At 49.7% G+C, this 13,873-nt stretch overlaps 1 protein-coding gene across 1 annotated transcript in view; it reads left to right on the forward strand.

The window, feature by feature from the left end:
* FAM178B (family with sequence similarity 178 member B) overlaps positions 1–13,873 on the forward strand; it is a 181,936-nt gene that overhangs the window by 98,358 nt on the left and 69,705 nt on the right. Inside the window, exon 13 of the mRNA XM_035118861.2 lies at positions 13,524–13,605. Coding sequence (XP_034974752.2) covers positions 13,524–13,605 — 82 coding nt within the window. The remainder of the gene's footprint in view (positions 1–13,523; positions 13,606–13,873) is intronic.

Raw genomic sequence — 13,873 nt, forward strand, 5'->3', positions numbered from 1 at the left:
AGTTTTCCAGCCCAGTAGATACTTATAAAAAGGATGTGCATGTGTAATGTGTACACAAAAATGCATGTATTGGGGGAAATAACATCAAAAAATGCCTTCAATTAGAGAAAATTGTTTTGCAAAAATATGTGCACAAAGCAAAATTGTATGCAAAAATTTGTATATTAGGAGCCATTCATGGTGAATTTTCATGAGGTCTTTCCCCCATGTTTAATACAAACTGATGTGGAACTGTATACAGCTGAACTTAAGGTTGAAAAAATAAATGAGAAAGTAAGAAAAACTGAAGTTGTGAGATTTGCCCGTCCGTACACGGCAAGTATATTCCCTGGGCCATTGTGGGAGGGGAGGGCCACCTCTTCTTGAGACTTCTCCTTGTCCCATGTCCCAAAGCAGGGCTGCCCCTGACAGTTTCTCCCCACTCCTCCGTCCAGCTGTGCCTTCTGCAGTGATTCTCCTGTGAGCCCTTGGCCTGGAGCGCCTTCCTCTGCTTCTCCGCTCTCCGCTCTCTTCTGTGGATCCTGTTGGGCAGCAGCCCAGCTGGCTGTATAAAACCAGCTTTCGCCAGAGAGGTTACTTGGAGTTGAGTTTTATTTTTCCCTTTGGTAGCTGGGTTCAGCCCACTGGCATGATGCCAGCTGTTTCCCCTGAGCATAGAGGGGAGGTGGGGAGGTTTGTTGTTGCTGTACGGCTCACTCTAACTCCCTTATTCCACCAGGCCCACATTCAAAGAAGGGCCATGCTTCTCTCTGAAGCCTTCAGCCCAGCTATGCTGAGACTTCTAGGCCTTTTGGATAATTCCATAAACTGCATGATCGTTGCCAGTGTATAATAGAAAGTGGAAAATATAGCAGGGGGTGTAGAGGCCCTCAGTTGACCGACTTCTAGGCAAGAGACCTGGCCCCCTAACCCCAGTCAGGAGTATCCCCAGTTCACATCTCTTTGATGCTTGAAATATGGCAACGCTAGCATAATCCTCCCTCCTGGGAGGTCTTACAGTCCCCAGAACGGCAGTGGGAAGGATGGGCTGTAGAAAGCATCTAAACATCTTTGAGCCTCAGACAGCTGGCCAGTCTTGTCAGTTTATTCATTTTTCTTAGAAAATGAGGTGCCGAAACTCACCTTGAACACCACCCTGGTTTCTTAGAATGGCAAAGGTGGCCACCCTCTGAGAGGTGCCAGAACGAGTTCCGATGGCAAAATGTCTGCATTTTGTATTACTTTAAAAAAAAAATTACTTAATAATATGTGTTATCCACCCTTCATTGTTACAAATGATTCCAGTATGGAGTAAATAACAGATGGTGAAAATGCAGCCCCTTAGATTAAAACACAAAACATGTATTCACAGTATCAGCAGCTACTAAAACAGGCAACTTGCACCAGGCTCCAGCATTGGGGGACCCCTGACCATTAGGTCCAGTCGTGACCGACTCTGGGGTTGCGCGCTCATCTCGCATTATTGGCCAAGGGAGCCGGCGTACAGCTTCCAGGTCATGTGGCCAGCATGACTAAGCCGCTTCTGGTGAACCAGAGCAGCGCACAGAAACACCGTTTACCTTCCTGTTGTAGCCAGGGCCGGCTCTACATAGACCCCCGGTGGCGCAGGGCACCATGGCGCCGGCCCGCCAGGAGGGCGCCGCGAGCTGCGCCCACCCGCTGGCCGGCCGGTCCGCCGGTCCACTGCGCAGCTGCGCGCGGCACCCACCTGCCCACCGCACTGGGAAATGGGGCGGGAGGGCGCTGGAGAGATCGCACTGTGCCTGCCCGCCCGCCGCGCAGCAGGGCCACGCCCACCCGCCCACCACGCTGGGAAACGGGGCGGAAGGGCGCCGGAGAGATCCGGCGCACCATGGCGACAGGGGTGCTTAAGACGGCCCTGGTTGTAGCGGTACCTATTTATCTCCTTGCACTTTGACGTGCTTTCGAACTGCTAGGTTGGCAGGAGCTGGGACCGAGCAATGGGAGCTCACCCCATCGCGGGGATTTGAACCGCCGACCTTCTGATTGGCAAGCCTTAGGCTCTGTGGTTTAACCCACAGCACCACCTGCATCCCTGACCATTAGCTTAGATCACCTCAAAATATGTAGCACAATGGGTCAGTGCACATGGCTGCTAACCAGAAGGTTGGTGGTTCTAGCGCACCCAGGGACAGCTATAGGCAGGATTCCTTCATTGCAGGGGGTTGGACTAGATGACCCTCAAGGTCCCTCCCAACTCTCCAATTTTTTTATTCTATGAGTGAGACAAATTTTATAGAGGACAGATCTGTCAGTGGATAAGCCATGGTAGGTCACTAAATGGAACCTCAAAGGAAGAGTAGTTGCTGGCCCTAGTTGGACCCTGCAGCCTTCTCCTGCATGGGACCTTCTAGATGTTTTGGACTGCCCATTGCCACCAGCCCCAGCCAGCATGCCCAACAATCGGATAGCGTCCTCTAACAACACCTGAAGGGCACCAGATTGTGGAAGGCTCAACTGCTGGGACTGATCCACCAAGGCTCTACTTTACTAAATTCATACCTCGCATTTGCACCACATGAAACCCAATGGGGCTGTCTTGTGGTTCACAGATGGTCACCCATCCAGGTAGACCTGCTTAGCTTCAGCAAGGTGATGGCCTTGGTTGCCTTTAAACCAAAAATAGGTTCTTACACTCATCCTGCTGTTGTGTTTGGATTATTGCACCATGCTCTTTCTTCCTGACTCTTTCGATTTACCCAAAGTCAGGAGCAGAGAGTGTGAGAGAATTAAAAGCAAGAGCTAGAAAGATGAAGCTGATATGGAGCTTGACAGGGAGCCAGTGTACGGACGTTCATGGAATGTGTTTATAGTGATGGGAAGATGAGTTTAGCAGAAACATCCACAGTCAGCAGGCAGGGGCATCCTGGTGGGAGGAAAAGAAGACAAGAATGAGAATGGCCATTGATGCAAACTCAACTAAGTACAGCTCAGCAATAGAGCCAGTACCCTCCCTGCAGGACCAAGAAGACCTACTCAGCGATGCTCATTTGGTACCTGTGAGCAAGTCACTCTCTTTGTGCTTCCATTAGAGTAAATTGAACCCACTCCACTCACTTGTTGGGATGATGAACGAGGTATGGAGCGATTCAAGACAGGTTAGGCTATGAATCTTAAGTCCCATCTGATTGATTAGATACTGGACTACTCTCTTCCATTTATTTCCTGGTGCTTGGCCAAACAGTAATGCACATATAGGCCAAACTTCTTAGTAGGAAGTGGGCCTCCCTAAAGAGGCATTGGCAGTCGTACTGGAGGGATTAGCAGTTGCTTCATGGAGAATGAGCTCTTTCTCGGTTTCTTGGGTACCTTGACTGAGTCTTTCTAACTTTGGGCATTTGTTGAGGGGACTCTGTGGCCTTTGGGCATCATGAGCCTAGAACAGGGCCAGAAAGACCCCAAAGTGACTGCTAGGGAGGTGTAGCTTTTCAAACTCAGGCTCTGGGCAGGGGGTTGGTGGATCTTTTATATGGTCTAGAACTAATCCTGTAAGCGGTGTGAGATCCTGTACAGCAGAGCATGAGAAACTGTGGCCCTTCAGATGTTGCTGGACTCCTTCAGCCCTGATCATTGGCTGTGCCGGCTGAACCTGATGGGAATTCTAGTCCAATAACCCTTGGAGGGCCACCCACAGGTTCTCCATTCCCGATGTGTACAGGCTGTGAGGCCAGACAGACCAAAGATCTACAGATTGCACTGATATCCCTGGTTTTAATTTTCTTTAAAAAGACATTCAAAGTGAATAACTTTGAATTATCAATACAGTATAACAGTTTTTTGTTGATGATGTGAACCACCTTATGATCTTTGGATGAAGGGTAGTAGTAGTAGTAGTAATAATAATAATAATAATAATAATAATAATAATAATAATAATAATACCCCACCCATCTTGCTGGATTTCCCCAGCCACTCTGGGCAGCTTACAGCACATATAAAAACATAGTAAAACATGCAAAATTTAATAATAATATTCATCATCATCATCATCCACCGCAGCATCAGCTCCCATTCATTTCAGTGCGTCTTGTGCAGGAGGACTTGATGGCTCGCTCTATGTTGGCTCCATTGGACTTTCTCTTTACTTCACCTGGTGCCCAAACTTCAGGCAGGACTGAGCTTCAGTCTGGGCCCAGAAATGGCACCACCATGAAGGGAATGAGATGCCCCCCCCCACTGAGTTACTTCCTTTAGCAGAAGCCTTAGGAACTCTGTTGGGTTTGCATCCTTCTGACCTTAAGGAGAGCAAAGCTCAAGCTATGGGGAAACAGTGGCATGAGTGCCACCAACCTGAGTTTTGCAGAAGAAAATGTGATTTGGCAAGATTGTGTGCGATTTTTCTGCTTGCTTGGCTGCTGTTCATAATGGTGGGGAAACAGGGAAGCACTCATGCAATGGTGTTGTGTGGTGCCCAGACATCTCCCCATTAGCTGCTGTTTGGGCTTCAGGTTTTGTATATGGGCTGTTTCTCTTTGGAGAGACATTCAGAGAGGCTCTGATCTTTTCTTTTACTTCTCCTAAGGAGGCGCCCTCTGGTACACTTCAACACATGCTGATGAGGACCGGTTCCCTCTGCCAAAGTTGTCTCCCACAACCTTTCTCTACACAGAACATTTCCCAAGCTCTAGGAAAGCTCCCACAACTTCTCCACCTAGATAACTGACACAGCCACCTAGTTCTTTTGCCTTTCTGCTGGAAAGCATTTATTTATCCTTGCCCTCAGTTGCCCCTCATTCCTTGCCAGGCACACACACACACCCTTCCAATAATTCCTCTGCCTGGGCCTCATGCCCTTATAAATCTCTGCAGCAGAGTTCTCCAACCTGCTATTAGGCACGTGCCTGGCCAATTTCCCTCCCCGCCTGAGCTGCCCCTTGTGTTATATTCACCTCATTTTGCTGATGGAGTGCTTTCCAGCAAAGTCCTTAAAAGCAGCTGTTCAGAGATGAAGCCCAATCCCCTTGTCATGCAATGACGATGCTTTGCATTGCCCTGTGTAGAGCAATTTCCACATCTCAGGAGTCCTTCCTTCTTGTGCGTGACAGCGGCTGGGGAGTGCATCCAGCTTTTCTGTACGGCAGCAACTCCCCACCCCCCTGCCTCCCCACCCCCCTGCCTCCCCACCCCCCTGCCTCCCCACCCCCCTGCCTCCCCACCCCCCTGCCTCGCCTTCCAAGCCAGAACAAAAGTGACATGGAGTTTGACAGCTGCGGATGAATGCATTAGACAGACTGCCAGCATGATCAGTATGTATGTGTGCATGCATGCATGCATATCTATATCCCCACCCGCCCGCCCATGCATGAACACCTCCATGTGGATAGTTTACCTGATGTCCTGGTCCAGTCCCTGAGATAACCCTGTGGGGATTTGTTTATTGAGTTCTGGATAAGCCACAATAGTGGGATCAGCATGTGTCTTTTATATTCACCCTGCTGAGACACAGTGGTGGCGGCTGCACAACAATATGATTCCACCCAGGCCAGTCACTTCATAATGCTTGGCAGAGCAATAGCAGCATCCCAAGCACAAGGTGGTGCCTCTGTCATCCAGCAGCAAAATGGGGGTGAGGGATTGAAAGAATAGCCTGCAATCACCTGTTTTGCTGCACTGGACCTTGCACCCAGCATAAGTGGAACAAAAATGTCCTGTGAGTGCGAATGGTCTTATCCCCTTGCCCCACTCCTCCTTAAACCATGTCCCTTTAGCCTCACTGCCTCCCTTCCCTGGGAAGGCCTCTTTGGGCGCTTCCAGGCAGCCTGTTTGTGGAAGTTCATCCTGATTTGTTTGCAGGAAGATTAGACAATGAATGAGCATCCATTCTGATTTGTATGTTGGGAGGTTAGAGGATGCTGCCTCAAAGCAAGTGTTATTATCCTACACTTTCCAAGTGCATTGCCTAATAATAGTAATAGTAATAGTAATTTATTATTTATCCCCCGCCCATCCGGCTGGGTTTCCGCAGCCACTCTGGGCGGATTCCAACATTACAATAATTTATTAAACGCTTCCCTAAACAGGGCTGCCTTCAGATGTCCTCTAAAAGTCTGGTAGTTGTTTTTCTCTTTGACATCTGGTGGGAGGGCGTTTCACAGGGCGGGTGCCACTACAGAGAAGGCCCTCTGCCTGTAACTTGGCTTCTCGCAACGAGGGAACCGCTAGAAGGCCCTCGGCACTGGACCTCAGTGTCCAGGCAGAACGATGGGGGTCCATGACATTAAAAGGGCATGTATTCTAGAGAAGAACATTCTGAGCCCTCCCAACACAGATATAGACATGGTGTGTGAGTGTTGTGTATGTGTATGAGATTTAATGACAATAGAATTCTGTGTTGAGAAAAAAGCAGGGGCGCCCTTTAGTATTCCATGGCCTGCTGGGCCCCAACAGCCTTCCTGCAGCCAGTGGAAGGCTGCACCAGCCTGCGCAGTGTTGCGAAGCACACGGGATGTCGCATGTGATGTCGCATGTGCGTGCCTGGCCCCTTCAATCTTAGGAGCAAGCCGGCACCTGTGGACCTAAGTCAGCCATGTTCATTAAATTCAATGAGTCTAATACAGGGGTGTCGAACTCAAATTCATCGGGGGCCGCATCAGCAGTTTGGTCACCCTCAAAGGGCCGGTTGTGTCTGTAGGACTATGTGTCCACTCTTTATTATCATAAATTATTGTCACTGCATTCAACTATTACTGTTTTTTGTAATAATGTAAGCTCATTCCCGCCCCCACGCGGATCACATTCCTGCGTCGTGGCGCGTGTGTGGGAGGGGATGTAAACGAGGGAAATTTGAACAAAAGGTGGGGATCGATGGCTTCCGGAGGGGGGGCTCAACTAAACCTTCGGCAGGAAGGAGAAAGCCACTGCTGGGATTAAAAACCTGCAGATGGAAAGAGGGCTTCCCTCTCCCGCCCTGCGCACACCCAAACCCCGCTAGGCAGGATGCCACACGCTGCAACCCACCCCATGCTTTGGAGAGGGGCAGGAACATGGTGTGCAGCGCCAACTCCCTGATTTGCTTTTGCATCCTCCCTCCTCAGCGCCAGAGTCCCTTCCCCTCGCGCTGAGGGAGGGCAGCGGATTTCCCGAGGAGGAAGGCGGCGGCAGCCCCAGCGGACGTGCATCTTCGCCTCAGAGCTGCTCTTCCCCCCACCCACGCTGTTGTCATCTTCGCCGCTGCCTCTCCCTACCGGGACTGCAGGCAGAGGAGGCTTGAAAACCTCCCCCCCCCAAAAAAAATTCCCCTCCCACCTACTCAAACCGCGAGACGACTCCATCTGGCGCCCTACATCACGAGGGGCTGAGAGGAGGCGGCGGCAGAGCGGGAAGAGCAGAAACCTGTGCCGTCGCCGCCTCCTCCCTCCCGGCCGCCCCCCGGGGAGCAGCTCTGCCGGAACTGAGAAGTCAAAGGGCGGCTCGGGGGTGGGGGGCAGAGCAAAAGCCAGGCACCCTCCCGAGTGTCTATGAGGAGAAAACGGGAGAAGAGGGAAGAGAAACCCGGCTCCATCAAGAGAGCGGCTGTTGCGCTTAGCCTACTTCCCCCTCAGGCTCACTCCGCGTCCCTTTCGCCCGCTCGCTCGCCCACCTCCCGGATGCAGCCGAGGAGAGAAAGGGAAGCGGCGGGCGGCGGCTCCCCAGTGCCGCCTCACTCGCTCTCAGAGACAACAGCAAAGCCCGCCAAAAAAGAAAATCCAGCGCTGCTCCGTCCCGGCACCAACTTTGCCGGCGGCGCCTGTAGGGCTTTCCTACCTCCTCGGCAGGCTTCCTCCTCCTCCTCCTGCATCTCACTTCCCCATCTGGCCGCTGTGCCACCGCCTCCCTCAGCCTCATTCGAAATTGAAATTCCCTGGCCAAGGCCGTCAGCGCGGCTCCAGCGCCCCAGCCTCTGCCTGCAGCCCCGCCCCCGGTTTTGACCCTCGGCCAATCGCAGGCTCCAGAACTACTGTCAGCGGCTACTGTCGGCGGTGGCTACGCGGGCCACATGACGAGGTCTGGCGGGCCGGATTAGGCCCCCGGGCCTTGTGTTTGACACCCGTGGTCTAATATGAGCCAGATTAATGCTAGATAAAAACCATAATTTTCAGGCAATATAATCCAAATTCTGCATGGAGAAAAAATGGCTTCTGTATCCTGTAAATTGAATAATTTATGTATTGTATGAATTGTAAATTGTATAATTTATAAATTGCATAATTTACTGTGCAATGCACATTACTTTGCCCCATTTAATCTAGTTGGAAGTAGCAAAGGGCTGCACAGGACACTGAAGCTCTACCATGAACTCCAGGAAACTACAAACGCTTTGGCAGTGCAAGAGGAAGTTGCAGCATGTCTTTCCCTAGAGCTTTTCAAGACAAGGTTGGACACGAATCTGTCATGGCTGCTTTATGTCCAGGAAATCCTGTCTCGGGGAGGAGGAGGTTAGCCGAGATGGTTCCCCAGGTTCCTTCCAACTCTTAAAGTTTTTTATGGTTCAGCAAAAGTCAAAGAGCTCAGCAAAAGTCTTGTGGGCCTAAAAAGAAGACTTCTTTGTGCCACTGCTTAAGAGCACCAGGTCTTTATGCTACTGTTGTGGGCAGGCTAAGCTTGTGGTGAACTCTGTGGGGACACCTCCCTTCTCTTGTGGCAGCAAGCCCTTAAATGAAGGCTCCCCAGATTAGCAGGAGCAGCAGTCCAAGTCGATTAAACTCCTATTCTACTGAAGTCCTGGATATTCTCGTTGGCTGGCCAGTCTTATGTTCAAGATGTGGGTCTTGCCCCCAGAGGATAGCGAGGCTCTGGCTAACTTGACAAGCAGAAGCTCATCCACATTTCCATTTGTGCTGCGATTTCTAGGCACAGGTCTGTGATGCAGGTCTGTGCCCCAGATATTGGGGGAAAGGCAGGTGGCAACCAACACCTTCCCCAAAGAAGTATACCTGGTCCCCATCTTGTGGTCACTTCGGGTGCTTCCAGAATGTCACCATTTTTAGGTGAGATTCAGTTACCTGCAAATACAGGTTGCGCAATTCAGGTTTATTTGGCGCTCTTGCACAACAGACCTGTCCCCCCAAACTCTCCCCCCCAGCCTTTTTGCAATAAGGAATGTGATGGGAAAAGGCACTGGGAAGTGTGAGATAACATTTGCTTAATGCAACATCATCTATCTTCCCCGGAAACAAATAAGAATGAATGCTCAGTAAATAGCCGTAAACTCTGCTCAACCTTTGTGCAAACACATCAGGATGAATGCTTAATAAACAAGTTGTCTGAAAGTGACCTTAGGCACCAGGTTAAGGTGTGATTGTTCTTTCAGGCATTTTAAACGATTTCATACTATGTTAAGTACTGGTGTGTTTAATGTGTGTTCCACTCTGCTTTAATGTTCTGATGTATTTTGTTTTGCTATTGTTGTGTTTAAGTCTTACCGTAAACTATATTGTAAACTGCTCTGGGATATATTTTTTTTCTGAATGTTGGTGTACAAATATTCTAAAGAAAGTTTAAAAACCAGGACTCTGCACATTATGTAATCCTCTTTGTGCATATTAAAAAAGGAGGGGGTGGGGATCTGGAATTTGCGTGAAATCTCCATGCCGTGTGTAACATTTGTATACACATCGAAGAAGCTGCCTGTAGGAGGAATCCTGTAGGAAGTGAAGCAGCACTATGTTGCAGAGTTTCACATGGTGCTAGTAATATTTACACATCACACAAAAGGAACACACCCTCAGCAGAAGAAAACAAAAGGGCTCCTCTCAGCAAGGAACACCACAGAAGGACAAAACCCACAAGGAATTCTCGGCTGTTTATTCAAGAATTAAGTGCTGTTATGTGTTCATTCCACTCAAAATGTTGGCTAGAACAGCCTTTGCCGACCTGGTGCCCTTCCACAGGTGTTTTGGACTGCATCTGCCACCAGCCTCTGCCAGAATGTCCATGCTCCCATTAGCTCCAGCCCCCCCCCCCCATACAGCTGACTGGGGCTTATGGGAACTGTAATTCAGAACTTGGAGGTGGGGGCAGCAGGCTGGTGAAGGCTTTTTTTCTTCATTTAAACACTTCTTCATTTAAAGCAGGGATTCCCCAATGATATGCAAATAGAGGGGCTGAAGCATACCTTGAAACATTATGGATGAAAACATCATTTTGTAGAGCAGTGGGTTCAATTTCAAAGTGGCTTTGCTCCATTCAGTTCAGACAGCACACCTTTTCCCATCATCAGGGTCAGTAAAAATTGTCAGTAAAAGCCAGCTGTGGCTGGCGCTGCTTGTGATGCGTTCAATCTGCCCTCATTCCCAAACTCCCAGGACAGCTCTGCATATTTAAAAGGAAAAGTTTCTCTTTTTTCCTATGAAGAAGCTGAAGGGTGGGCCTATAAACAGATAGTCATTCATGTGACACTTTAAAGGCAGGCAGCTTGCTTATAAATTGGGGGAAGACAGAGCCGGTGGCTGAATCAGTGCTCAGTTTGCGGCATCTGTGGGTCCCGAGAAGAATCCAGCCTCCCACAAGGACTCCTGCAAAGGCTCTTCTTTCACCCTAAGCCACCATATTGAGTGCATCCACCACTTTGCGTGTTCAGACCCAGAGACCTCCCCGCTAAATAAATTCACAAATTTTAGTTTGGTTTGTGGCAGAATTTAGGCCACAACTTTATTGATTACAGAAAGTGAGTGGTTGCATAGGCTCTGGTTCGACTAGCTCCCTGCACCCTTGCAGGTAGCACTGACCCAGGTCCACCAGCATAGGTCAGCCAAGGGTGAACACCTGGATAGACGGAAAGTCCGGAAGAGGCTATGTCCACCACCCAGATGTCCCCCTGGACTCAGGCATGGGCACAACCCCCCTCACAGGGGTTGACCAAACCATTTGAGTCCTTGGATTCCTTTAACGGAATACCCTTCACGTAGGGATGGCGAGAGCGTTCTCTCATCCCTATCACCTGAACCAGTGCCTACCTGCAACCTTACAAGTTGTAACGAAACCCAAACGGCAACAGCCAATCAGCCAAGTGGGGAAAATTCCTGCTGTGCCCTTGTCCCAATGACAGACGACACACGATGGTATAGCAAGGTCAAGCACAACAAAGCCCTAAAAGTAGGGAGAGGTGGGCGGTTGTTCCGAATGCATGCACCGAAGGAGGAAGCTCTGGGTCATGTGCATGGGTATATATAGGTCCCTTGATCCGTTTGGACTGTGCCCCATTGGCCAGATTGAACCCAACATCGAGGGACCTACCAATCGGGTGTTGTGGCTGACCAATCTTGCCCACCCACAACACAGGTGGTTGGTCTCCAGGTGTCACCGCAACACTCTTTGAGGGAGGACCCGATTTATTTGGCAGGGGTGGGGGGACCCTTTTTGAGACCAAGGGCCATATTCCCTCTTGGGCCACCTTCTGGGGGCCAAATGCCGGTGGCAGGTTGGGCCAAGGTTGGAGGAGCAACCTTTCCATAAATGCCCCCCTTGTGCAATGGGCTTGTTGCTGCACATGCTCACATGTCCCTCTCTAGCCTCTGTCCGAACAACCAAACAACCAAGGGGCATTGTCAGAGTTCATAGACACATTTTAGCCAGGCAAAAACACTTGAGGAGGGTAGAAAGTAGGGCTGGGGAGAAGGGTGTGGGCCTTGGCAGAGTCCCAAGGGGCAACAAGCTCTGGAGATTCTGCAGCACTGAATCCCTAGAGGAGGGTCAGTGAGCTCATCCCTGCTCATCAGTGCTATGGCCTTCTGGGGGCTGGTGCGGACGGAGGAGAGCATTAACTCCCCCCCCTCCCTTCATGCCGTAACGCCATTCCCAATCTCCCATGACTGCTTTTACATCTTGACTAGCTTGGCCCTTAGGGATCCCTGGCTGCCAGCCCTGTTGACAGTGACGTCACCGTCAGCAAAGGAGCAGTGTGCCAGTTTGCGTTGTCAGAGTGCGTATGCTGATTTAACTTAATTGCTGCTGCTTGGCATTTGAATATAGCCAAGGTGGCTTATTATGACTTGAAGTGAGGGTCAAGAGTTCCAGCCTAATGCTGGGGATGATAAGAGGGGCCTGTTGGCACAGAAGCTTTTGGTTTGCATGGTGGTGCCAGAGTTCTGCATCCTATGTTCTCTGTCCCCTAGTGCAAGGGCCCTTGTGCAAGGGAATAACGCAGCGCAACAGCGGAATCCAATGCAGTATTGCACTAGCAGAGAATCATTGCGCAGAAAAGAAAAGATGCCAGCAATCTGCTTAGGCATTCCTTTGGGCAACAACATCCCACCAGTAGAGTAAGGATCCTGCTAAGCGCTGCACTGGATACAATCCAATTTTTAGGCACCAGGAGAAAACATTCCTCTTCAACCAGGCCTTGGGCTGATTAATATTCTACAGCCTTTTAAATGAGTCTGTGGGAAAGGTGGGTGTGTTGTTGTTCTTGTGCTGTTTTATTTTACTTATTTTTATCCTGTGAACTGCCCTGAGATCTTATGATGAAGGGTGGTATATAAATCTAATAAAATAATAATAATACAACCCAGAATACAGAAAGAGGATACAACTATAGTGCTAACATAATAAGAGGACAGTCTAAATTTAATTAGTAAAAAGAAAACCATCCCAAAGAATGCTCACAGAGTGGCTAGCAAATTAAATAAAGTGGGAGGCAGCGAGAGATAGAGCTCTGCCAATGCTTTAGCAAGAGGTCTGTGGTTCACTCCTAACCAACAGCTTTGCATAGTGCTGGCTTGAGAGAAGGGAAACCCAAAAGGCCATTCACTAATATGGGGCACAATTCACCCAGTAGTTCTCCTGACAGAAAACTCCTGGCGTGAATGAGACCTGTGATGAGAGACTGAGGCCCCTCCAGACCAGTGGGGTTTTTGTGGGTGTATTCTGCAGCATGTCACAGATTCAGTAATAGTGCATGAGTTGTGAATTTATACTGGACCACCCACACATCATCCCTCTTCAATCATTGCTCTGTGATGCTTCCCCAGTGTTACTATACTATACTACACTACACTACACTATACTATACTATACTGTTGCTGTCCAGAAGGGAACTGCAAAAGCAGGGTAAATCCTGTCCCCACCTCCCCCCTGAATATTTTTGGTTATGAAAAGTTGCAGGATTCTAGCAGGAGGTTACGGGACAGGTGCTGATTGGAGGCAAAGCAGTATGTTCATCCCAAAACCTTTGCAGACTTGGACAATTCTCAAAAAGTGGGGTTGCATATGACTGCCCCAATCTCCCCGAATGCCCCATGAAAAGGATATCTGGAGGGGCCCTGAGAGCCTTGAGGAGAGAGGGGAAAAAAGAGTGGGGATCCTTAGGACTGATCCAAAGGGCACTTTGGCACCTGAGGCATACAATCCAAATGGTATTACCTGCCCTTGTAATAATTACATTTAAAGACGGAAACTTTGTTGTCCTTTCGCAACATCACAAATCTGCCACCCTCTTGGCAGCGCTGGTCCATGTCATGCTGAAGGAAAGGAAGGCTTCTTGGTATGGGATTGGAGAGGCTAACGCTTTCTCATCTTTCCTCTAGACAACTGCGCAGGAACCTGAGTCTCTGTTTCATTACGAAGCTGCTGGGAAAGATGCAGACAGCAATGAGCAGCAAGACCCAGGTTAGTGTGGGGAAACGTGGGAAGAGGGTGAACTGGTTTTGGTCTTGCCTTGGTCTGGTGATGCTTTCCTGGGATCCTTCCAACATAGAATCGTAGAATCAAAGGATCACAGAATTCTAGAGTTGGAAGGGAGACCAAGGGTCATCCAGTCCAACCCCCTGCAACGCTGGAATCTCAGCTAACGCATCCATGACAGGTGGACATCCAATCTCTGCTTAAAAACCTCCCAGGAAGGAGAGCCCACCACCTCCCAAGGGAGACCATCCCA

Source organism: Zootoca vivipara, chromosome 6, assembly GCF_963506605.1.
Source record: "Zootoca vivipara chromosome 6, rZooViv1.1, whole genome shotgun sequence".
NCBI classification, from domain to species: Eukaryota; Metazoa; Chordata; class Lepidosauria; order Squamata; family Lacertidae; genus Zootoca; species Zootoca vivipara.